General features: G+C 43.3%; 1 protein-coding gene across 1 annotated transcript in view; it reads right to left on the reverse strand.

Moving 5' to 3' along the window:
• Positions 1–4,454: 4,454 nt before the first annotated feature.
• Positions 4,455–26,666, reverse strand: part of VOPP1 (vesicular, overexpressed in cancer, prosurvival protein 1) — a gene marked incomplete at its 5' end in the record, with an annotated part of 22,480 nt that continues 268 nt past the window's right edge. Inside the window, 3 exons of the mRNA XM_010294023.1 lie at positions 4,455–4,913; positions 8,813–8,949; positions 11,206–11,283. Coding sequence (XP_010292325.1) covers positions 4,732–4,913; positions 8,813–8,949; positions 11,206–11,283 — 397 coding nt within the window. The remainder of the gene's footprint in view (positions 4,914–8,812; positions 8,950–11,205; positions 11,284–26,666) is intronic.

Consider the following 26,666-nt stretch of genomic DNA (forward strand, 5'->3'; position numbering starts at 1 on the left):
CACGAGCCGCCAGTTTCTCCAGGAGAAAAAAGCAGCAAATGGGGCTTTTTGGTCTCACCAGCGATGGTGGAAGAACTAGCAACCAGAACCTGCTAAGAAGAAATGTGGCCAGGTCCGTGGCCCTGAAAACACCCGAGGTCAGGAAGGTTTGCTGTGTGAGGAGATGGCTGACTTCCTATTGAGAACTACAGAGTCTCAGGAATACCACCTTTAACAGCCCTCAGAGACAAATTTGATGACAGCGTACACAGTGGCACAAGCTGCACACAAGGATCACAGAGTCATGATGAGTCTATAATAAAGACCTTTGCTCATTCCCTCCCTGCGTGATCCCCAAGGAGGAAAGAGAGCCAAGCACAACCAGTCACTCATAACCTTTGCTGTTCTTCACTGAGACAAGACTGACAGAGAAACCTCTGGCTGAAAACCAACTGCCCAGCCCCAGAAAGGGCTAGTTCCCTCCCTATCCCACAACACAGCGTGGGCTTGTCCCACAAGCCTTAGATGTATGAAGGACTGGCCACACCAGAGCTATGGGCAAGGTGTGCCAAGAGTCCTTGGTAGTGCCTCTTCTCTCAAAGCAGCATAGTTGGAGATTTCATTGTGGCAGAAAGGGATTAACCCCCTTCCCATTCCCATTTCTGCCAGGGTCACAGCAGCAGAGACGTCCCTCAAAGGCTTCCTTACCCACCTAGGCATGTTCCTCTCGATCACTGCCTCCTCACAGGTACATCAGACATGTTTTGAGGATGCACAACTGAAGAAAGGACCTCAAGGAGGTATTGTTTATATGTTCCTGGCTCCTCTTCTGGGTTCAGTGGCTCAGCTTAAGCATGTCAATTCTGCCCAAGCCCTGCTCCAGGCATTTAAACCCCACATATCAAATGCCTCTGCAAGAACCAGTAGACTGATCCCCACAACACATTAAATCAAATTCCCAATGTACATGGTGAGATCTCAAATGCAGGTGGGAAGTCAGCCCCGTACCCTTGTCTGGTGCCCCCAGGAAGGTGCAGGAGACTGCCCCACCCACCCCCACGGCTCCCAGCCACCAGCACCAAACTGGTTTTGCAGTCAAAACACGTCAGCGAGGCATCAAAATCTCTGTTGTGATACAGAGATGACACAGGAGCAGCACTCAGAGAATCCAACATGGGAATCCCAACAGATAAAACATCAACACACCACAGGGAAGCTTGCAGCTCTTGGGGCATCACTACTCCCAAGTAATACCCTCTTGGAAGGTGAAATTTTCCTTCATCTGTGGGACTGCACACCTGGCCTGTCATCACTGCCTGCTGGTGAGAAGTAACCTTGTCCTTTCCAATGGTGCACCTGTAGCCTGTGTTTCGCAACTGGCTTGCTCAATGCTGTCAAGTACAAATCTCTCAGTGGCATTAGCCTTGCCTTCTCTCCTCCTCTGCACACAAGAGATCACACTCTTAAACGCAGTGATATAAAGAACTTTAAACATACAGCTCAGGAAAGAGCAACAGAGAGGGCTAGGGGTACAGCAACATCCAATCTTACTTCGATAAAATGCATTTCAAAGAAAGTCTGCACAAGTATTATGAGCAATATAAGTCCCTGAGACTGTAGAAAAACCTTCTGCTCCATCCACCCTCCAACCCACAAACCTTGCAAAACGTGCAATGTACGCTCCTGATCAACTTCATATTGTTATCACCCTACCAAAAGTTACAGGACTTCTTCTTTCTTTCTCCCCGCTACTTTTTTTTAAACTAAGAGGGAAAAAGAGAGGGGGAAAAAAAAGAGAAAGCATAAGGACTTCCAAAAGCAAGGCAACAAGAGGAAATGCATGTAAACAGTTTGCAAGTAATTCGTATGGATGCCCACACAAGTGCTGTGTTTTCAAGAGAAGACCAAGCAAGTTTGCTAGCAGAGGAGTGCATGTGTTGTAAGAGGTAGTGTCACCCATCAACATTAGCAAATAAACGAGCCAGACTTCAGGAAAACTTCACCAGAAGTTGAATTTCAATGTATAGCATAAGAATTCACTATAAAAGGCTTCTATTCAATGTGTCCAGGAAAAGGCCAGCTGTCACAGATACATTTTGTAATATAAAAGGACTTAACAACATCTATCTACTAACATGAGGCCTGTTGTCATCTCTATTGACAGAAAAAGAAAGGTTGGATTTGCTTTTAAAAAATTGTCATGTATACACAACCATATCCAGTGACATATGCAACTTTAAACTTCAAGAGTACACTAATTTAGAAAATATATACAGTTGCGGTGTTCAGATGGATCTAGTACTCATATATAAAACATACTATCTTGTCTGCTGAGCCTACACTGCACACAGAGAAGTACTTTGCTTTGTCCCTTATTATGTTGCACAGTAAGGGAAAGCCTTAGTTACAATTTCTCCCAAGTCAGGCCTGCGGGAATGAGCAAAAGCAAAAAGCTAGCCTGAAAAAAAAAAAAAGCCTCAAAACCTAGCTCTGCTCCAGCTGACTACTAACTCCACCAGCAGCTTTTACAAACAGTGACCCCTTAGTGGTTTTTCTGTTAGGGACTCATGTTCATAATAAAAGGAATGCTCTTTTCTGCCAGTTCTGCAAATCCAGCTTGCCACCTAGGAACAAGTTCTCGCAAGCCACTGGGATGCATTAACAGCACAATAAAGCGTTGTTGCCCTGTGCAACACAGGTCTTCAGATTACTCCGAACCACCTCGGTGACCCCTGCACCCTGGCTGGAGGGGCACAGGAGCAGTCGGTCTATTGGCAGTGAGTAAGCAATTCACCTGGTACCCAAAGGACCACATCGGACTCCTAACCCTCAGCTATGGTGTTTCTGCAAGTCCTTCAGCAGTAGGAGGCCACGGCATCTTTTTGTCACTCTGAAGATGCACGAAGAGAGAAGGTCCCATTAGTACGTAGTCATGTCTCAGAGTAGCTTTACATTTTTGCTAGACATAGATGGGTGTGAGAGCCCTCACAGGTAAAGGGGCTCTGTGTTTATCATAGAAACTTTGGGTTGAAAGGGACCTTTAAAGGTCATCTAGTCCAACCTTCAACTAGATCAGGTTGCTCAGAGCCTCATTCAACTTGACCTTGAATGCTTCCAGGAATGGGGCATCTACCACCTCTCTGGGCAACCTGTGCCAGTGGTTCACCACCCTCATCGTCAAAAATTTCTTCCTTGTATCCAGTCTAAACCTGCCCTCTTTTAGTTTAAAACCATTGCCCCTTGTCCTATCCAACAGGCCCGGCTAAAAAGTCTGTCCCCATCTTTCTTATAGGCCCCCTCTAAGTACTGGCAGGCTGCTGTAAGGTCTCCCCAGAGCTTTCTCTTCTCCAGGCTGAACAACCCCAACTCTCTCAGCCTGTCCTCACAGGAGAGGTGTTCCATCCGTCTGATCATTTTTGTGGCCCTCCTCTGGACCCTCTCCAATAGGTCCATGTCTTTCGTCTGCTGAGGGCTCCAGAGCTGGATGCAGTACTCCAGGTGGGGTCTCACCTGGAGTACTGTGTCCAGTACTTATTTGAAGGTGTTGACTTGTGGTCACTCCGAGTCAGCCACAAGCATGAGACAGTGAGTTGGGAACCCTGGGGCCGCTCACAGCAAAACATATGAAGAGCTAAGAGTCACTGAAAGCCAAACCACCTGTGCACCAGAACTGCTCTTAAGCACCAATCCCAAAAATTTTTTTGCCTGACCTAGAGAGGAGAGCTCTACTCGGTACTCTTTGTGGCAGCAGTAAGACCATAACGAAAGCTACTACTTCTCAGAGACAAAACTCCCATCCATGTTCAAAGGGACCAAACCTGGAAGTGTGCTCCCATTGCTTCTTACTGTAGTTATTTTCCAATTTAGGGAAGAAAACTTACCTACATATTTCAGTGTTTCTAACTAGAAACAAGTAGCATAAACTTATGCTTACTTGAGGCATAAGCACAAGTAGCTCCGAGGTTATAACACTTCCCTCTCACTACCAACATTTAGGTCATTGGCTGTTTCATACAATCTCATCGCTGGCAAAACACGGGGAGCAGGATGCTGATCACACAGGCAGAGTCCAGGTGCTGGCCAAGAAACACTCAAGTCCTGGTCCTTCACTTTTTAGATGCATCATTTAAAGTAATGACTTTTCCAGGGCACTTGGCAAAGCCTCTGCCACGACTTGACCAACGCTGGTGCTCCAGTCACAGTGACTTCTATCACAGCGTCTTTCTGTTGTGCATCAGAACCAAATTGTACAAGAAAATCGTAAAAGAAAAAGATGGTGGTCACCATTTCTGGTAAAAGCATTGCCCTGCCTCTTCTACCTTCTTTCTCATATCCCTTAGATGAGGGCATTTCTGCTACAGGGTCTTTAGGAGGGTGCACATGACTCTTGGGTTGCATAAAGAACTGCTACCAGTAGCCTGCCAGAATGCAATTAAACCCATGATTGAAATGAACAATAAATAAAGAGAAAGACATACAGGTTTTAAATATAGGTTTCCATTAAAAGCATTACAAAGATGACTTCTCTCATTTTGAAGACAAAGAAAAAAATCCACTTCTACTAAAAAAAAAAAAAAAGAAAAAATTTAAAATCACCCCTTTGCAAGTAACTTTAATGAGGAAAGGTGCAGGGAAGGGAGGGAGAGAGGACTTGGAGAACCAGCAAGTGTTCAAAAGGGCAGATGCCCTCCATCTCGGTCATTTTGCAATGGCACCTTCTTCTCACAGAGTCAGGTCAGAGAGCCAGAGTCCTCACGTGGAGGATTTCACCACCTGCTCGTAAGGGGGAGGTGGTGTGTTGCAGTAGGAAGGTGGGGGTGGGTAAACTGGGTTTCCTTGTGGGGAGTTGGGCTGGACGTGGAAAGCCATAGCCATGGGATTCATCACAGGTCCACCTGGATCTGTGTAATACGGCACTCCAGGTTGTTGTGACCCTGAAAGAAAGGAGAGAAAAGGTATCAACAGCAGCAGCGGCATCAGGTCATGCTCTTCCAGGGCCTGTGCTCTGCACACTCGGACAAGTTTTTTCAAAGTGTTCATCAAAGCAAAGGCAAGGAGCCACCTTTCTCTCATTCCAGAGGAAACCCAGGCTTACAGGACTACATTCACTTCTTGAGATTTCACCAAAAAGTTTCAATTTTGCATGCAATGGAAATCATTTAGTGAAACAAAGGGCACCACTGGCCCCAAGCGACTACCATTTGAAAGGGAAAACAGTGAGCCCTGCTCAGTTCCCTGGACAGAAAAGCTGCCGAGCCTGCAGGGAGGAGAAGCATGGGATCCCAGATGGACAAAGCGGTTTCCACTACAGCCCTGACTCACGTGTCAAGTCTTACAAAAGGACTTGACAGATTATTTTGTAGTGTAGTGGATCTGCCTGTAGGCCAGAGTTCATCTCAAACACATAATTTCCCTTCTAGGCACGGTACGGCTAAGGAGTAAACACGTATAAAGCAAAAACCCAAGCTGAAGCCAATTATGGCTGGCTAACACAATGGGACAAGATTGCTTTGCACAGATTAAATTTAGGAAATTATGTTGGAGCCTGCAGGGACAAGGAAAGGAAACGTACAATCAAACGCAAAATTCCTTAGCTGTGACACGAGGAGAGACAGCTGCCATGAGGAATAACAAAGGTGGCATGTGACCCTCCTCAGATATCACAGCGAGTGGTAGAAGACAACTTAGGCAATTCAGCAATTAAAGTCACAGACTATCTCTGTCTCAAGATTTAAATGAGTTTTCTTCTCTTTCTGTCTATTTAAATAAAGCTGGACTGAAAAAAAAAAAAATCATGGCTGAGCAACGGGTTTTCTTCTTTTGGTGCTAGTCTCTTTTTCCTATAACGACATAGGGATTTCCCCTTCAATCGTTCCTTTCCGTGACTTAGTGACACTAGGTCTCCATATTGCCACAGAGGCATACAGGCTTCTTGAAGCTTTAAGCACGCTTTAGTGCTTCAAGCACTCAGGAAGGAGCTACATACCAAACAAAAACGTGTCCCTACAATAATAAATCAGATGGGTTGAACCATAACACACAGGGATGCAAACTCTCCCAGGGCCTGGGGTGTCTGCCTAGGGACCTTAGGACACTCGGGAGCAAAGAGGACAGAAAGCAGATCAAGAACGCAGCTATTTCTTTCTTAACACAATAATTTTTAACACAACACCACAATAATTTTACCTTTTGCCTGTCTGAGTGAAGAGGGCTGCTCTGCAGCCTCTTTTCCTTTGCCGCAGCGACGAGAAGCCCTTGTCCTGCTCCCACGTATAGCAGCAGCACGCGGCTGCGGGAGAGCCAGGCTGGGACCGGCAGCCGAGTCCTAACTCTCCAAAGTTTGGGCTAATACCCTCCTCTGTAGCCTTTTTCTTAAGCAGTTTTGTTTTAAAGTTAAATCGTGCCCAGCTCCGCATTTCTGCGGTTTCCATCCGCATGGGGAAGCGGGCGAGGTTGAGGTGGCTCACTGCAGCTTGCTCTTTAGGGAAGGAACTGTTTTCACTAAAATTTCTGTGTGTTATTGAAGGGGGGGGGTGGGAAAGTGTGGACACTTGCAGAAAAACAACACCTAGCAGAAAACATCATCTGACTATCACCTTCCTTGTGCGATCAGCTCAGTAAGTATTTGTTAAGTGTCTACGAAGGGACCCGACCTTTTCTAGTGCTTGAACTGCCAGTTCGGGGAGATGCAGGCCAGGGCTGAAGTGAAAGATACCACCAGGTCTGCAAATTGCTGCTTGTAGGTGAGGTGTTCAATCCATTTTCTCAGTCAGGCCCACAGAAAAAGCACTCCCGCTTGCAGGCTGCTGCTGGGATGGCAGAAGATGTTGCCATCATCTCTGCAGGGAAGGAGGGAGATGGCAAGGAGCCACGTTTCAAGGGCTCCACCTCAACAGTGAACTGGCTGCTGCTACCAAATCTGGAAGAGGACCTAGCAGAAAATGAGAACTTGGTTGACTGCTAATTCCTATTGCTTTTGCTGTTGAATATTCCTAGAACAGTATAAAAAGTGAAAAAAAAAAAAAAAATTTGGTGGCATTAGCTCAGAGCTTAAGTAACAGTAGTAACAGTCTGGAAGCAGGTGGCATAAGCACATCATTAAAGGGCTTGTGCTTATTTTATATTCACCCACAATTTGTGTTCTATGAAGCATCATGAAAATATAAAATCATGCTCTAAAATTAAATCTGGTATTTGCCAATCCAGCCAAAGATGCTCCTTGTTTACATAATCTTGAGGTTACTTTTCAGGCTTAAAAATATTAGTTTAGTTAGTTTGACTCCTCCCAGCCCTCCACTGTTGAAAAATAAATACTCTCTGTGGAAATGCTTGTTCAGTCAAGCTGAAAAAACAAATGCAGAAAGGAAGCCCTAAAAAAAACCCTCTTTGGATTTTAAAAAAAGAAGAGGGTGAATAAAGTGTCAGTTTGTGTCTGTAACTTTTTATCTGTTTAGAGCTGTGAGAGAGTGAGGGGAGAAAAGGGTGTAAGTAAGTATATGCTTAAGGATGCAAGAAAGAGCATTTCCAAAGCCTGCACAAGGCAGGCAGGTGTGCAATAGCCAGCATGACAGCGGGGAGAGCCCAAATGCTGCACCTCAGCATGCTTGTAGTCACAGCCAGCTAGAAGGGGTTTAGGACACTTTTCCGCTGTCTTGATGCAGCCACAGTATTGCACAGGGATGTAATGGTTCGGAAAATGATTGTTCATAGAGAGGTTTGAGGCACCAAATTTTTAGAGAGATCCTCCTTCTCATTACAAAATATTCAGTTGTATTTCCACTTCCAAGCCAGTATGAAACAAAAACAAATTGCCGATTAAAAAAAAAAAATTATCAGAAAAGATAATGATCCTCTGGCTTCAGCTCTCTCTAATACAACATGCAATAAAATGACAGCCCGGGAGGAAAAGTGCCAGTGTACCGAGTGTACCTGCGTACGTGTGTGTGTATGTACTTTCGCTGGCACAAAGTTGCCATTGCATTGGCTTATGCAATCTGGAAAGTGGTTAGAAATGTCTCAGTTTGGCCTTGCTGAGGCAGGGAGAAAGCAAGCACCAGAGTGTGTATTCAGATGCACTCTCAGCACTGTAGAAGGTCTTGCAACTAGAGACAGCCAGATTCAAAATGCTCCCATAAGACACAAAAATCTTCTGCTTACAGGGGAGTCTTATTTTGCAGGATTCTCCCAACTGGGATTATCTAACAGCCAGAGGGGAAGAAATAAACTTAGAAAGCAGTATTGCCAGAGGAGCCATCACTAGGTAGATCCTCCTGACACTCACAGCCATTACTGACCAGAATCGGACTAACAAGGGGAGAAGGACCACTTTGCTGCAGAAAAACTGTAGCACAGAGCATGGATGGCAAATCAAAAAGACAAGACTTGCAAGATAGCCAGATCACTGAAGAAAAATGTTAGGCTTTCCTTCACCTCTGCCAGATGTTATCAACTGTATTTAAAACTCTTTCTTCATGTCACTGTCCATTTTGGACACCTATCATTTTGTCTACGCTGCAAAGTGCGAACTTGCTAGCCTCCTTCCATGCACGGACACACTGCTGTAAAGGCATTAGGAACCACAACAGAGGGAAGTGCAAGTCCTGTCATCCGGGGTTTCAAAAAAACTTCTGTACACTGCAGATGAATTATGCTGTTTGAAAGGCAGACGACTTCACTCATCACAGGAGGTGGCTGCATGGTTTAGTGCAGTGCAATCCCTTCTCCAAATCCCACAGTTTGCAAAAACCAAACAAAACCCCCAAATGTACCCTTTTCAAAATGCCTTGACAAATGTAAGAAATTAGTAAAACTTCTTTAATGAGCAGTCTCTGACCTGCTGCAGTGTTGACTGGTTGTCTGGTGTAAGACACATTAAAAGTAGGTTCTTCTACTAGTGGAGGAGGGTACATCCGCCTTCGGATGAAGAAACCAGCTCCGCAACAGAACAAAACTCCCATCATCAAAAGGAACCTAGGCAAAGAGAAGAGGGAAATCAAAACCCACCCACATTCAGGCAGCTCTCAAACCCAGACTGTTTGTTGAGAGAAACAAGAGTATCATCTAGCAATCATCAGCCTACAGCTTTTATCGGGGTTTCTTAAATAGGTTGTTTCTTGAAAGCAGGTCTATGTCATTTGAGATAGCACTCATGGAGCACTTAGGGATATATTACGGACATCTTTAGCAATCAGTACTATTGTTCCACATTTTCTGGCATGTCAAATCTGAAACTAAAACACCCTTGAACTTCTGGAAAGTTCAGGTTCATACCTGACCTTTGCCACTGGGATGCTGAACTGAAATTCCAGGTCGGTACAGTTTCAAACTGTGTATCTTGGACACAGGCCTTGCACTCACAGCATTGAGGCTGGCCAGGGGGTTTGTAGGGGACAAAGAGGAATACTATACATTTCTTCACTATGAAGGTGGCGAGACACTGGAACAGGTTGCCCAAAGAAGTTACGGATTCCCCACCCCTGGAAGTGTTCAAGGCCACGTTGGATGGGGCTTTGAGAAACCTGGACTAGCAGAAGATGTCCCTACCCACGGCAGTGGGATTGGAAATAGATGATCTAAAAGGTCCCTTCCAACCCAAACCATGCTATGATTCTATGATTCTGCAGTTGCCCTTAAAAGAAGATTCTTATATGTTCTTAAATTACTCAACACCATAATTTTGTTTCCCATGGGAGACATGGTAGCTGGCATTTAAGCTCAAGCCAGAAGACTGAAGCATTCAGCACTGAAGATGACAAGCTTTGCTTTGTGCTTCCTAGAGGGCATATACATTCTCAAGGAAAAGGAAATCACTTTGCTTCAGTTCTCCTCTCAGCTCCTTTTCCAACCTGACTAAACTGTCCTCATCATTCCCTTGCCCTCATGCTGTGGAAACAGGCACATGCAGAAAGGGCATGTCAGAAGATTTTGTTCTTCAGACAACGGCTTTCACTGTGTTTTCTCGATTAGTTATCGGACATGCGAGTGACTGATGCAAGCTCCCATAAACCCAAATGGTTCTTCTGCCTGTAATTGCCACCTCATTTCAGGGCCCTTTACTGGCAAACAATGACAACTATGCTCTTTTGGAAGGGATGGAAGTTGGCCAGAGGCAAGCCTAGACACCATGCTTATCTCCTCTGGAGCATTCCCAGGTGCCCAAGAGGAAGAGTGTGACACTGCATGGCAGCAAGAGGTATTTCATGCAAAGGGTCAAATTCTGTTCTTGTTTCCACTGTAGAAACAAGAGCAGAAGGAGGTCCTGTTTCCCTGAGCCAGTATTAATACATTCCCTTTTGGCAGCGTTCCTGCAAAGGATTTGTTCTGAACAGAAAAACAGAGATTTATGATGTCACCCCAGGGATTGAGATGCAGAGCTCTTCAGTTATATCAGTAAGGATTGTAGACTGAAATCCCAGAGTCAGCTTTGGGAAATCTCTGTATTATAGTATATATCGGGCTTCTGTTTTTCAATGTTTATTTGTTTCAATTTTGAAGGCTTTTTTTTTAAGCAGTCTTCAAATTCTACATAAAGATGCTTGAAATCAGGTTTTCTAGGAGAGCTTTTGCCTTCTCTCTACTGTAATGAGAAGGTTTTATTCGGGTGCTTTCTTAAATTCCTCCCCAAAATGAATTTACCTTATTTTTTCATTATGCATATAACAGTGATTAGTTTAAGCGTTATCCAGATTACTGAGCTGCTGGTTTCACAAGCTGAAATCTTTCTGCCTTTTTTCCCTTGCTGTCATCTCCAGTGAAATCCTCATAGTCATAAATGTACTTCTCTCCCTTTTAAACTGAAGCCTCAATTCAGCTGGCAAGAATATCTTAAACCCTGCCTAAATGCACAATCCTCCTTACACAATCCTCTTTCGAAAACTGAGTGCTCAACAAAAATGGACAAATGTTGCCACTTGGTAGTAGCTGGGACAGGCATAAGGAATTCAGCAATTTTGAATAAAAGTAGGACTGCTGCCTGTACAGGCCAGCAGGATGCAGAAGCAGGAAAGATCAACCTCAGTAACCTTTTCTTTCAGTGCTTTCTTACTACGTTGGGAGAATTTTATAAGCAAAAACGCAAAGTCCTTGCATTTATATGGACACATATATATTACTGCATACTTGTACCTACTTTACTTTAAAATACTAGGGCTGGCAATGCCCTGATTTAAGTCCTACAAACAAGACAAGAACAGGACAAACATAACATTCCCAAATGACCTGACCTACCAAAAATACCATAGTCGCTGGATAGAGAGAGCTCTTACACAGCACCTTGAACCACAGCAATCCTCATAGGAGCGACATCTGCAGAGAAATAAAGAGAAAAGGGTGTTAGGGGAGTGGTTGTCACTCAGATTAAAACGGCATCCCCAATTCTGACACCGTTTGCACCCCTGCCCGAGGAGTTATTTACAACATTGCCATGAACCTGGGAGGCAGAGCCTTCTGGAAGTCTTCAATGTCTGGTTGGACAGGGCTTTGAGCAACCTGATCTAGTCATAGATGTCTCTGCCCATGGCAGGGGAGTTGGACTAGATGATCTTTGAAGGACCTTTCCAACACAAATCACTCCGTGGGTCTTTGAATAAGAACAGACTACCCTTGACCAGATAAAGTTGTCAACCGCATGTACACATTTGTGGCACAGCTCTATCACTATTCAGGAACTTTTTGTATGCTATTGAAACTACCTTCCTATACACTTCTTTCAAAGCTACCTCAAAAAGACTGTATGTAGTATTTAGTTCTATATAAAAGGACATGTTATAAAGAAAAGCAATATTACTGTGTCTTCTTTCACAGTAAATGAGCACTGCAGACCTCAAACATGAGCCATTTAGGTTTTCAGTCACTCCAACAGATGAGAATTGCAAGGTCAAAACTGCCAGATCACTCATTCTTTGCAAATCAGCAGCTCCAGAGAAACTACCGAGTACAGAGCAAACTTCAAGCATACCGTTATTTGCAAATTTAATGGCATTTTTTGCTCTCAGAAGTTGCACTGGACTGTGACTGCCAATAACTCCCACTATATAAGTCAGCTTTCCTCTAAAAACCCACCACATTTAAAATTAATATTTCATATGGACTAGAACCATTTTAAAGGTATTACAGCACCAACCGACCTTGTAAGCACAAGGTAACACTTCACTAAATTCCAGCACATACATTAACAGCAACTTCTGAATAATTCTTACAGTACCTGCCATTTCCCACACCAATTAAACATATTCAGTAGGAAAAAGGACAGTGGTAACACAGAAACTATGGTATGTGACAGACTGGGATGAAAACATTCAGATTAGCATATCCACATACCAAAAGAAAAGAGGAGGTTACCACAACTGGATCCATCTTTTTAAGGGTGTTCACATCTGTATGCTCAATGCACATATTCAGTTAAGCATCTGGTTTTAGAAAATTTGCCCGACTGCATGACTGTGCTCCCATATTTGTGTGCAAAGCTAAAAAAAAAAAATCCACTGGATAATTGTACAGACAATTACACATTTACATGCTCAATTAACAAGCCTTCACTCACAAAATATGTCAAGTCACATAGGCTTCAGCCTCTAATTGGGGCCAGAGGAGGATGCTCTATGGATACATAATCAGTTGTTTTGCAAGCAAAACCAGTTACACGCTCTTCTGATGACAAGTAGACAGGGTTTACTTAAGCAAGCTGGAGGATCTGACATGATCAGCACGGCAAGGTCCATTAATATACTCAGGCACAGAGTTTGAGACTTAAGTAGAGCATGTTGCTCATGCCAAAAGAGAAAACACCCACTTTGCTGTCCCTGAACCTGAAAGTGACTCAGGTCCAACCTTTCTTCTTTAAAGCTTGCCAGGACCCTAACAACTGCTCATGCTCAAAGCTACCAGACCTCACAAAACTACTAACAAGACTTAGCAAGTCAGCATTAACTTCAGTCACATCGGAACATCGGAAAAATTAAGGATTCCTCCGTGCTCTCCCAAAGTGGATCAACCCAACAGGAGCCTTCAAGACATATGTTAAATGCAGGGACAGGATCAGGCCCCTTACAAACCGAGATGGGCAGCCACTGCCTTCCATTAAACCAGTGGTCATGGTACCCCTTTCACTCTTCAACACACTTTTAGTTGGAGCCCCTCATCCACGTTGATGGGCAATTGCCCCTTTTGCTGATACTGCATTGCAAAGACTTTGTTGGGCCAGAAAAGCAAAGAGGAAACAGAGCCCATAAACCTAGAATTTTTTTTCCTGCCTTCTTGAGGCAATTAAGGCAGGAAAAAAAAAAAGAAGGATTTTAGTGATGTGAGCAGTCTTTATCTGCCACCACACACTGCCTCTGTCAGCCCAGCTACCTACATCTGACCACAAGCAGGACAGGGAGCAGATGTGCCAGGCCAGCCTCTGGCCCCAAAGCCATTTCCCAGATCAAGCCCCAAGAGCTTAACTTGAATTAAAAGTTAAACTAAAACAGAGAGCCCAGGGAGGCTGCACGTACACCTCCCCTGTGCCCACCTTTGTCTCACTTATTTTGCATCAGTTTTCTCCAGAGCCAGAAGAGATGGGAAAAGGCTATTTTAAAATATATAATTATGGTCGTTCAAGCCACCAAAATTAAAACAGCATCTGTATGTGGAGTATAGTACCTGAATTTACTTTTTATTTTTAATCTCTAAATTGCCTAGGCTACAAGTCAGCACCATTTTTAAAGTCTCCACGGCTTAGCTTTTCTTCCTGCAACAGAGGGCTAAAGTACCAGCTGGAAGACAGAAAGGCTCAACTGCTGAATGTTTATGAAGCTCCTGAGACCACTGAATGCCAAACAAACAGGCCATCAAGAGAAGTTTCATCTCCTACACAGATGACTGCACTTTCAAGTGGCTTAAAACAATGACGCAAATGATGGAGGAGTCTTTCATTACGGCTGCGTTTAGAGAAGCTCCATTTTCTAATAGCCAGTAAGCTTTCTGAGGCAACCCATCCAAGGCAAAGGACTGCATTTGCTGGGTAGATCTGTGAAGCTAAACCAGTTACACGACTCAGAGAGAAATCCCTTTGAGATCTGACACTAGTAACCCCTTCACTTTTTACCCATAAAACCAAACGGGCACTTTATTTTGTCTGCCTAAGGGTATGGACAAGTGTACCCATATATGTAGGAACCTGCAATCAAGGATGATGTCATGATAACAACCTGCTGTTGGTATTCCCCATCACTTGACAGCAGCACCAAAAAAGACTGGAAGAACAAACGGTCCATTTGCTGATATTGCCGTCAGGGTACCACAGCAGCTCTGCTGATCTCTTGTTCTTGATTCAATGTGCCGTGAAAAAACAACACAACTTCTAACAACGTTGATCCCAATTATAAGAAAATTAACTTACTTACAAAAGCTGTATTTATTAGCAGGCAAAAGACGACAATAAAATCAGCTTATTAATAGAGTAATACAAGCTTAAGTATAATCAGTCTTTGATGTACTATCTCTCACTGCCTGACAGCAAATGCCAGCAGAATTAAGACCCTGGTTCATAAAAAAACAATTAAGTATACACAAATATATTTATTGAATTGGTTTGCATATTCTTTAAATTACACTCATGCTTTGGCTCTGCTTTACAGAGAAGGACCGCTTGTGCCCAATGCCAGTTGAAGAAGAATGAACCTTACTATCGATCTGAACTGGACCGAGCCCATCTCCTACAGAAGGCTTTTCTAAAGCAAATTTCCCTCTTTCACACAACATCGATGATCCTGAGAACTGCATTTCCCTGGGGCAATGCTTGTTTCATTGATCAAAATGTAACCCATTACGTAGGATAAGACATGATCCATTAGCTGTTTTGCTAATCTGCAACTTGACCAAGCACACGGTATCTCTTTTGAAAACTGTCTGCAGTGTGATTTATGATTTAGAAGGTACATCTTTTCATTCATAATTCAGTAGAGTGAAATGAATGCATCTGCATGTCCAATGACTTGTACTGCTAGCATACCAAGGAACTGCTGTGTCAGGGATCAAAGTTACACTGTGTGTCAGATCACAGTGATAAGCTTCTTGTATGGGTTCACACTTAAATCATGACACTGAACTTTTTTCCTTAATGGACAAGCAATGCACAAAGTTTCACATAAGGGTATACAGTATGAGCCAAACCCACAAACAAATCCCGCACTTGCCTGTGTTCTGTTGATAACTGCTCAGTAAGGTGGTCCAGAAGCTCTTTTCTATTTATACCTGCAACTACACATCTGAACAAATCCTTTCCTAGAGCTGCCACAGCAAAGAACAGCATCTAAAAATAATTCCCTTATTGGCACTTGCTGAAAAGTGGAGAAATTAAAGAGGTAAAGCAAGGATTAGTGTCTTCAGTAAGGCCATAGTGGTCTGGTAATGTCCTCACTCAACACGGGTATTCCCCATCAGCACCATCCCTTTGAAATGCAGGCTGTAGCATTCTTAGGTTTCCTCTCTAGACTGTTTGCATCATATGTGCCAAAAGCTGATAAATCATTTAAGATGTTTGATTAGCGATGTCTTTTGAAGAGTAAAACAAAACATGAATTGTTAATCCACATGTAGTGGCAGAAACCCTATTGTAGACACAGAGACAGAGGATGGGAGAGTGAAAGAAAAATCACAAAAACCCCACAAGAGCCAGATACACTAAACTGCATGATTTCTAACTAGTGTCCTGAAGATAAACCTGATTATAATTCCAAAAAAGGTTGCATGCCAGTCATAGGTTAAATGATTGCGGCATGTATGTGTGAGATCTATGAAGCAAACTGGGATGCACTGGAATACAAGCAGCACTGGCAGTTTTTGAAGTGGGGTGTGGGGGAGGCAGGAACCAAAGGGAGGCAGGGAGTTAAGTAAAGGAGGATACAGCAATAGGCCAAAACCAAGAACAGAAAAGAAAGATTGATTTTTTGGGGAAAAGACTAGTAGCATCAGATGAAGCTAAGGAAGTTCCAGCTGTGGTCCTAATACTGGCATGGGCAAAAGACCAGAAGGAGAACCACAAGTGCTCACAAGAACTGGAAGGGTTGGACTGCTGAGACTAGGTCACCTGCAGGCAGACTCAGTGCTGAGCCCCCCAAGCCAGAAGGCTCAGGTCTTCTACCATTGAACAGATAAAGGCAGACAGCTGAAGTGTGCATATGTGTTTATTTGTTCTGGAACAAAAAAAGTTAAAAAATATTTGAAAAAGAAGATTTAATCTTCCTGGAACTCAGCTGCCAGGATGCAGTGATGCTGAGCAAAGTCAAACAAGCCATGAAACAAAAAGAGAAACAAAGCAGGCAACCACCACAAAGTGACTAGCAGAAACAATTCTGATGAAGCTCTGAGTCTTGACTGTGCTATCAATGAGGTGTAATGCCACTGAGCTCAACAGGACTACATTGCCACAAGACTCAGAATTAGACCTGAAGGATGAGGAATGAGAAAGAGGATCACAGAACGTATACCACATAACTGAAAGAGAGGGAGTTCTTTTTCTACCAAGTTTATTTCACCATTGATTATTTCATTTCAGACCATTCTGTATGTGCATTTCCATCTTTCAATAAAAAGCTGTTTTCAAAGCCGTTGCCTGTAGTGCTATATAGGGAAAGACCCAAGTTGACTGCATGCATGGGGAAGACCAACAGACACATGGAGCAGCTTAACGCTACAAGCACAATGGAGCGGTTATCCCATGGAATCTGTTTTGCTGCAGCAGCCCACTTGGGAATTGTCCAGAGAAGGGCAACAAAGCTGGTGAGGGGTCTGGAGCACAAGTCTTATGAGGAGCGGCTGAGGGAACTGGGGTTGTTTAGTCTGGAGAATAGGAGGCTGAGAGGAGACCTCATCACTCTCTACAACTACCTGAAAGGGGGTTGTGGCGACGAGGGTGTTGGTCTCTTCCCCCCAGTAACCAGCGATAGGACAAGAGGAAATGGCCTCAAGTTGCGCCAGGGCAGGTTTAGATTGAATATTAGGAAAAATTTCTTCACTGAGAGGGTGGTCAGGCCTTGGAACAGGCTGCCCAGGGAGGGGGGGGAGTCGCCATCTCTGGAAGGGTTCAAAAAACGTGTGGATGTGGCGCTTCAAGACATGGTTTAGGGAACATGGTGGCGCTGGATTAACGGTTGGACTTGATGATCTTGAAGGTCCTTTCCAACCTTAGTGATTCTGAGAATTGAAACAGAGACTCCAACACTGCCCTCAGGAGTCCCACCTAAGTAACTATTTCTGAGTCCCAAAGTGGTTTAAATCTCTCTCCAGAAAGATGCTGCAACACAAAGGCCACATCCCTCCACTGGCATTCATTTAAATGCTTGCAGAGCAGTATTTAGCAATATCCAGCAAATATTAGTATTTAGCAGTATTCAGCAAGCAAGGTCTTTGGCTGGTGGAGCAGAGTGATAGGCAACATCTGCTTTCCAGCCTTGGTCTTAGAGCTGGTTGTGTCTCCCTGGCACGTCTGTGTACATGGCCTGATTTTCAGCAGGGACACAACTCTACCACAGTTACCTGCAGTCACAGGTTCCCAGCATTTCCCTCAGTGCATGCAAGAACAGCACCTTGTAAAACGTAGGTCTGATTTTAGCAGATACATAACTATATATAACTGCTTCATAGATGAACACAGACATGACCTCAGTGGAACATCTGTACTTGAGAGTAAAACACTGCTGCTGGTACCCAGGAGAGCACTAGAGATATAGTTACCCAGGTACTTGATGAATCACACAGCCCTTAACTACGTCAGAAGACGTAAGGCAAAAAGGAGGAAAGGAGCTGTCAGGTCATCTTTTTACAGAGTAAAACCAACAGAGACAGAAACAATATTTACTCAGATTAGATCCCTGTCTGCTTTGACACAACTAAAATCTCCTATGAGACAAGATACTTGGCTCCTGTCCTTCCCACAGGCATGAAAAACAAGAGCAGGCAACAGCTGAGAAAGGGAGTATTTCTCAATTATTCTTAAGGTGAAGAGCCTATAAATACCATCTCTGTGCAAGAACTCAGAAGAGTATGGTAAATCGTCCCCTATTTCTGATAGGATGAGAAGTATTTGCTCAGCTGCTCCCATCAAACTGACCCTTCTACAGGCCTTCTGCTACCCAACAGCTTGCCATAACCCCAGTCCTCTCTTCTCAGACCCCAAGAGGAAAGCCACCTCACAGAGGGACTCTCCTTGCTGTCTGTAAAGGCAGCAAGTCTCACCACATGGCTTTCTGGCCAGCACACATCCATCTAGAAATGTTCCCTGCTCCTCCTGTAGCAGAACCTAGCAAGAATCACTGTGGTTTGGGCTTTGTCCAGTGGCAGTACACAGTACCTTGAATAGCCATTTTCAACATAGGCTGCAGGCCTTTCTTTTGCAGAACAAAGTGGACAAACAGCATAGCTTAAGGCACTGGCAAAAGTAAGCCACACATCATCTGCATGACAAGTTTAAATTTTCTGGAGAGAGAATAGTAAATTTCTCATACCAACAGGACCGAGAACTTCTAGTTAACCATGGGGCTCCTCGTTAAACAGACTAGTAGTTCTTTGTATCTCAAGCTGCTCCCAGTGGACGAGCAGTCCTACTGCATCTAATTGCTGGTTTGGGAGGTTATAAGCAGTCTGCTGGCAGGGGGCGATGGGTGTCCATGAATTTCCTATCTGCCCGAATTTAACATTCTAATGCACAGTAGATCTTTCTTTTCCTTCACCAACCCACAGTATGATCAAATGCAGAGAAGGACAAGGGTACTAATGGCCAACAGTTACGTGCCACCAAGTCCTTCAAAATTTTTATTCAGATCTCTCTATTCAGAAAGGGTTACAAGCTTCAAGATGACTTTGGGGTCAAGTGCTCCCTGGTGCTGTCCATTGGAGCTCAAAACAGGTACAAGCCTTCTTGTCCCACTGACAGGAAGCCAGAAGAAATTGATTCTCAGCCTCACATTAGGGTTCTTGCCTGGGACATGGAAGGGTTAATGCTCTGATGAGTATTTCAAGTCAAACAGCCTCAACAGGAAAAACTGAGGTGCACTCATGATAAGCCACAACAGTGGTTATTGCATCCTCTGGAAATGAGAGGAGGGTGGGACTGGGTTCCCTGCTACACCTCAGCCACAGGAGAATGGTTTCAGAGGAGTATTCCACTAGAAGAAAAGAGACTGCTCTTTTCCTTTCTCCTCACCTTTCTCAGAATAAGCTGCCTATGCCTGGTCAGCTTCCATCTCCAAAATCGTCCAGAGCTTTAAATCTCAAATTAGGTCAGTCACCTGCTTGATTGCCTGTGGAGGCTGAGATATTAAATCCCTCCCCCCTCCTCGGGATTCACTCCTAGCAAGTTGAGTGCATTGTTAATTTGGTAGCCTAATTCTCCCTAGGTTGTGCATTGGACAACTAATCCATCGAAGCAAATTCAAATGCCGTGGTACAGCATCTAGTTGCTGAGCAAATACAGCAGTTGGGACTACAACCTCAACAGATCCATCAGTATCAAGGGAATCTAGTTCCTTATTTGAGGCAAGGAATATACCACCTTAAAAGCACCTATTGAAGCCAGTTGTGATGTTTTGTACCCTTACTGTTTAAGGCCACATGGCACAGAGCAACGGTGGTGGGTTTTTGTTGCCGTTATATACGGATGGTCTGATAATTACTGCCATCTTCCTTTATGATACAAACTGTGCACTTAAATTCTTGCATTGAACTACATATGCACACAGGTCCTTCCTGTGGCTGCTCGCTGCTAAACTGGTGGCCCTGGCCTGAATCCAGGTCTCTGTTTCTGCATGGTGGCAGCCATTCGAGGTGCCTGGAAGCATGCAAAACTATTACACTGCCTCCCCTCTCCCTCCTCCAGGCTGGCTTCAAATCAAATGGAAGAATAAATTAACAGCTAGATTACTGCCCAAAGCACACACCTGCTGACACTTCATGCAGCTGTAATTACAATGGGAAAGCTAAGTGTATCATCAGGAAAGCCAACTTAATTAAAAGCGGTAAACATAACAGGATGTGGAGCACAGAAAGTAGCTCCCATCATGCAACATGCCCTGTGTCTAGACTGGGGGTTTTTCGCAGCGTCCTGTACACACATTGATGGACGAAGTGCTCTCTAAGCGATCTGAATAACAGCAAAAGAAAAATCGCTTTTTTATTGTTTTCATCTGGAATATTTTGCAGGTTCTTGATAATACATGAAATTATTATTGTAGACTGACCACCAAGCACATAAGGGCTTATGTTCAAAACCTAGATGAATATGACTGTGGGATAAATACAACAAAATTTAATCTGCAAAGGAAGAGAAGTGTGTGGAAATGTACAAGGAGTTTATTTCAAAACCATGAAAAAACCACAAACTAAATACAATCAGCATTCTTCTCCACAATAAGAATTGACTGTTCCCATGTAGGGCAGGAACATGTTTTAAACTTGAAGAATATTAGCAAACATTCTTTTTTCAGGTTTACATTAATGTTCCTATACTAATTCTAAATGAAAAATTAAACAGATTTAGTCAACATAAATGCGTACATGTGCAGCTGTCTGCTGTATGCAGTAAACTACTTTCTATAGCGGAAACATGTTAGCCTAAAATACAGTATTTCCATCTGCACATGCTTTTAACATTAATTCAGGCCCTCCTTTGGATAAGAATTAGAAGACTTTACAAGATGGCATTCCCCTATGTTTATTCTGTTCTTCACATATTTACCAGCAGCAATGGTTAACATTTTCTTCCAGAGGAAGTGTCTGTGTTTCTTTCTGGAGGTCTTCCACCTAGTAGCACACCAGTGAACAGTCAAAACATACTTAAACAAAGAACCCATGGCTGAGCTCTAATGCAAAAAGTCAGTATTCAGGAGGTGGAAGCTGGTACAGGATACCAAGGAGTTTAGAAATCATCACATACACAAGTAGGTGTGATGTTAGGAAAGCCAAACCTCACCTACAACTAATAGTTTCAATGGACACCAAGTACAGCAAGAGCTTCTACCCCTACAGTGGCAGTGGATGGTATCTGTGGACAAGCTGGAGAGCAGCAGATATCATTTACCTCCACTTCAGCAAGGCTTTTCACATTGCCTTCCACAATACTCTTGTACCCAAGTTTTGACATTACAGTCTGGACAGGCAGACAGGTTAAAAAAAAAATAAATGATTGAATGGTGGGGCTCAGAAGGCAGTGGTCAACAGGTCACACTCTCCCTAGAGAGTATAAAGTAATCGCTGGTAGTACCACAGAGGTTTGGGCATGTCCTGTTGACAAGCATGTTGCTAGAATTGGTGAAACGGTACTCTCACCCAGTTTGGAGATGGCACCAGATCAGTCCGTGAGCTCAAGGGCAGGGCTGCCATTCAAAAATCTAGACTGGTTGGATGAACGGCCTGACAGAAACCTCATGAAATTGAGCAAAACCAAATGCAAAGTCTTGCCTGTAGGAAGGATGAACATCTTGCTGGCTCTGGAGCAGCTCTGCTGCAAAGGCCCTAGGGGTCACGGTAGACAGCAAGCATAACATGAGCCAGTAGCATGCCATGATAGCAATAAAGGCCAACAGCATCCTGGACTGTGTCAACAGAAGCCTACCCAGTGGATCAAGGGAAGTAACTATCACCTTTAACTGAGCACTTATTGGACCACATCTAAAATACTACATTTGGTTTTGGCATCCCCAGTAAAAAGAATGAAATTGATAAACTGTAATGAGCTCAGCAAAGGGTCACCGAGACTGTCAGGGGCTGGGGCACTTGCCCTATGAGGTGAGGCTGTGGGACTTGGGCTTGTTCAGCCTAGGGACGAAATGGCTTCAGAGGGACCCACGAGCAGCCTCCCAGTACCCAGGAGGTTACTAAGATGATGGAGCCAGGATCTTCCCAGTGGTGCAAGGTGGGAGGACAACAGACGATGGATGTGAACTGAAACAAAAAGTGGTTTTGACTTGGTACGTGGAAAAACTTAACCACCGTGAGGACAGCCAGACAGCAGAGCACATTGCCCTGAAAGACTGTGCCATCTTCTTCCTTGTCATTTTCCCCAGACTTAACTGGCTAAAGCCCTGAGTAACCTGGTCTGACCTCACGGCTGACCCTGCTCTGAGCAGGAGGTTGGACTGGAAGTCTCCTGAGAATCCTTCCCACCTGAATTCTCTGATTCTCTAATCAGAGTTACTCTCTCTTCCTCACTACTTCTCTTAGAATATCACATTATTAAAAAACTCAGTACACAGTAATCCAACAGGATGAGCTGAAATGATGTTAACTCAATACTGGATAGCATCAAAATTCTTTTCTCCCTCTAAGTCAGCCAACCCCCTCCCTGTGGATGACTACTTCACTGACCCAGTGACATCAGCCACAGTATTTCTATTGCTATGGACACGTGCTTACCACTCACACTCAAAAACATTTGTGCTGATTTATAAACATGCCAAGGAGACAGGAAAGGAGAGGATTAGAAACATGCAGGTTCTAGCATCTGGAATTTATTACCTCATTAAAAGCTCCAATGTTATGGTAGCTAACAACAAGAGGAAAAAATAAACAGAAAAGACCTAGGGGATTGGTCAGTCATACCAGGGAAACATACTTCACGTTGCAATGAGGGGGACATTCACAATCATTCTAATCAAACTACTCCTCATCGGCAAAATGTGAGGCAGCCTTCCCTCTACTATTCATTCCTAATTCAGAAGCGGAAAAAGCAACTGAACTATCTTAAGTGCTGCTGACATCTGCATACAGAGGAGGTGGTTTCTCAATCTAATGCATTCACTTATTGCCAAGTAAGAGAAGTATCTTGACCATCTCTTCCACCAACCATCACCATTTCAGGTACATCTGGAATAAGACTGAGCTGGCTTATTTAAGTGAGAGTAGGATGAGGATGCTTGCAGAGGATCAGAGTCAAGTCTGTTGAGACAGCTTTAATTCTGAATTGCTTTCTGTGCATCCACGTAAGGAGATGCACGATCTAATTCTTTAAGCAAAGTCAGGGACAACTTGGTTCCCCGCTTTTCCAAAGGATAAGAATTAGACTCCAATGACTAATTCCTTTCTCCACTTTGTATTTGTCTACTTATTTTTCCAGGCTACATAAATAAATGTTTTGAAGAAGCAACGGAAAAGTATCTAACTGAATATCTTGTGACTCAGGCAACTAGGACATGGAGAAATGGTTGGTTTGGTTAGTGAAGTAAGTTAAGAGCAGTCTTGGAAATTCTCTGTATCAACAGAAGACGACCAGTGTATGTGTCTCAAATGCCTGGCAAGCTTTCCATGATAGCTTATTTCAGACCAGAAGTCATCTTATTCACAGAGGAGAGGTAGAAAAGTTTGGAAAATGATCAATTCCTTAGTCTAACCTTAAGAAATGGAATTATATTTGGAAAAAATGTGCTTGAATTAAATTAAAGCTTACTGCTGACCTATGAAGGCTAGAACAGTTACATCTACTGGAAAATAATTAAAAATGGAACTAATACCATAACTATTTGTAGAGAGAGATGTAGCATTAGTTCTGTAGCAGAGGCCTCCAACCTTTGCCCTAGCTGTAAATACAGAAAGCATAACCAACAAGTTTTAAGAAAGCTTTGAACACCACCTCTAACAGCTTTTTCTTTTTTAAATAATTACACTGGAAGACAAATTGAATCAAAAACTAAAAAAAACTTAAGCTCCAAAAGAAGAAGAGTCGTATCACTGCAAGTTTTACCCCCCAATCTAGCCGAATTTCCAGTACACTTATTTTGGCACACTGATTTCTTATCCCATGTTCCTCTTGCTTAGCAGACACAGTCTTATCTCTGTCTTTGGATGGCTGAAGTAGAACCTTTACAGGAAAGATTAACTCAGCTATCTTTGCCTTTAAACTTCCAATAAAAGCAAACAACTGTTTTATGTGACACTCCACCTTGGATTTCTATTACTCTGGGAAATTTAAAGAGAAGCAGGCACCTTCTAGGAGGATGTGCCTACCCAGAAGACATATGGGCATATGGAAATGCCAGTCCAGGGATGCCTTAGTCTGTGCAAACCACACTAGATCTGTGATTAGACACAGGACTTGGTATTTCTGAGTTGACAAGCCAACCTTTACATTATAATACAAAGTGTCTCCAAGAGAGATTTGACATACTGCCATACTACTGGAATGAAATCACAGGGAAATCATTAAAAAGGATTGCATTGCTGGGTTTCGTAAATCTCCAAAGATAGTCTCAAGACCAAAGGACAGACTACATGTTAACTGGGTAGAAAAAACTTTTTCCAGAAAACCAGTGATAGAAAGGAATGGAATCTATTGCAAATTCCTTTGACTAAATATATCTGCCTCTTATGGACTATTGCTCCAGAAATTGTAAAATAAAATAAAACTTGTTTCACTATAACACATCCCAGACCTAGATTTGCACAGAGGAGACACTCTCAGGATAAAGTTACATATTATGCCTTTAGATGATTTAACATCTAACCATATGCTAATGGAAAAGATCCTATTTATGCCTCCTCCCTCACAATATGCAGAACACTCCCTTCCTCACATTTTACCAGCGTTCACCAAAAACTGTACCAAACTGATTCAACACTGACTCGAATGTGCTAAAATGAACAACTTTCTGTGGGATTAGCAAGTTGAATTAACTCAGTGAAGGGTCCAACAAGGGCCAAAGCAATGGAATTCACCCTAAGATACTGAGATTGGCATTGTGACTCTCCTCCACCATACAGGTGTGAAAAGACAGCGCAGGTAGGAAGCAGCTGGGGATCCTAGACAACAGAAATTGAAATTGCAGAAGTAACAAAGCAGGAAACCCCAGGCACTGTAGACATCACTGACCTTCCTACTGTCTTGATGCATGCCCCCTTTAAACTCAAATACTCTCTCCCCTCCTTTTCACATTTCTTCACTCGTTACATGTTATCTATCCACTGAGCTTTACCATCCCCAAATCTCTATTGTCTCTCCTTAGTGTTTTTTCTTCCCCACTTAAACTCATAATCGCAGTAACAACAATAGCATTAACGTGACACTCATCACCATTGCACTAATCACTGAGCATACACAGCCCACCCCTTTCCTTTTCCCATTTACTTACACTATCCAGGAGACTGGCAATCACATGTTTATGAAATGACTCTGATAACGAGGTGCTGCAGTAACTACCACAAATACACACAACTACTAGTAACAGTCTTCTGATTGACCTCACATCGTCAATATACAACAGTTTTCCCTCCACATTAAAAGATCCCCCAAACAAACCAACAACACCATAGCCCCTCTCACAACTTTCTTCCTTCCAATGTTCAAAGCTGTGTGCAATTCCAATTAACCTCTTTGATCAACTGGAAAATAAACATGCTGCTTTTCTATAAGATACTCCATTTCAGCACACAAAGAAAACAGTCAACTAGTTACCAAAAGGAAACCAACCTTGCATGCATCAGATCTATTGCAGATAGCGAGCCTCCCATTTGCATCCCTCGCTTTTACAGGATTCTGTACATATTTACCTGTGGCATGAAGAGTCTGAGGTAAGACCCAATATCCAAGTAGCCAACCCTTTGTATCACCAAGGGAGACAAACATTGGCTGCAAAAGCACACACACAGGAACATAAGCAGAACACCGAGGTGACGATGAACAACACACTTCTGAATGTCATGGTACAATGGGATTTTCATAATTTCATAACATCCCAGCTTCTCTCCCACATTGCAGAAAAATAAATGTAGGTGGAACCAAAGCCCTGTTGTTATTAGCATGCAAAGAAAATGAACTTATTTAAATTCACCCATCTGTTCTGGCCAACCGTTTATGAGTAATTCTCAACATTTCAGTCACCTGAAAAGACAGTGAGTTCTAGGCACAAACACTCCTAAGCAGTTAATATTCAGGATCACAGATGATTAAGCCACACAGTGTTTCATTCTTTCAGTTAGCTTTGTTTTTTGCCTGGTTTCCTGGCTGCTTTTTGTCTCTAGCATTTCTCTCCCGTTTCTGGCAGATGAAGTGGAGGTGGAGAAGAAAAGGGAGGAAAGTCCTTGGGCAGCATAAGGATTACAGTAATTTCCAATCCTTCAGCAAGGAAGAGCTTGCTCAGGGAACAGATGACCTAATACTGCTACCTACTCCTCCACCCCACTGTAAGTTTTATTTTTTTTAAACTTATTTTTACAGGTGTTTGCAATCATAAAGTTATACAACCCAGGGACAAAGTTTCGTACATTTATCCCCTTTCTGCCCCCAAATCCACAGGGAAGATACCTTCCACCCATGTATTTCCTCTGCCTTTTTGTTGCTGCTGTGGGCAATTTAAAAAGAAAACTGCAATTCAGAGATCCTCAGTCATGCACCTACAGGTCATTGACATTTGCTTCACACCCAAGCCTGATGTGAATGTAGATGCCACTCTTCAAAAGGACAGTTATGCCACACATCCCAACTCCCTAAATTAAACAACAGTATTAGCACAGGAACAACTTACTTTCAAAACCTTCTTGGTATTCTGCCCGATTACCTGCCCTTGTTCAAAATAAAGGGAAAACTGTCCTCACAGGGCTCTACTTACATTTCCTTTCAGTGTTCTGAAATAAGAGCTATTTAAGATCTTGGATTTTGTTTTCAATTGTAAAGGTCGCCTGGATTGGGTGGCAAAAGGAGTCTGCACTTTTTTCAATAGGGA

Source organism: Phaethon lepturus, unplaced genomic scaffold (assembly GCF_000687285.1).
Source record: "Phaethon lepturus isolate BGI_N335 unplaced genomic scaffold, ASM68728v1 scaffold19729, whole genome shotgun sequence".
In the NCBI taxonomy this organism is placed as follows: Eukaryota; Metazoa; Chordata; class Aves; order Phaethontiformes; family Phaethontidae; genus Phaethon; species Phaethon lepturus.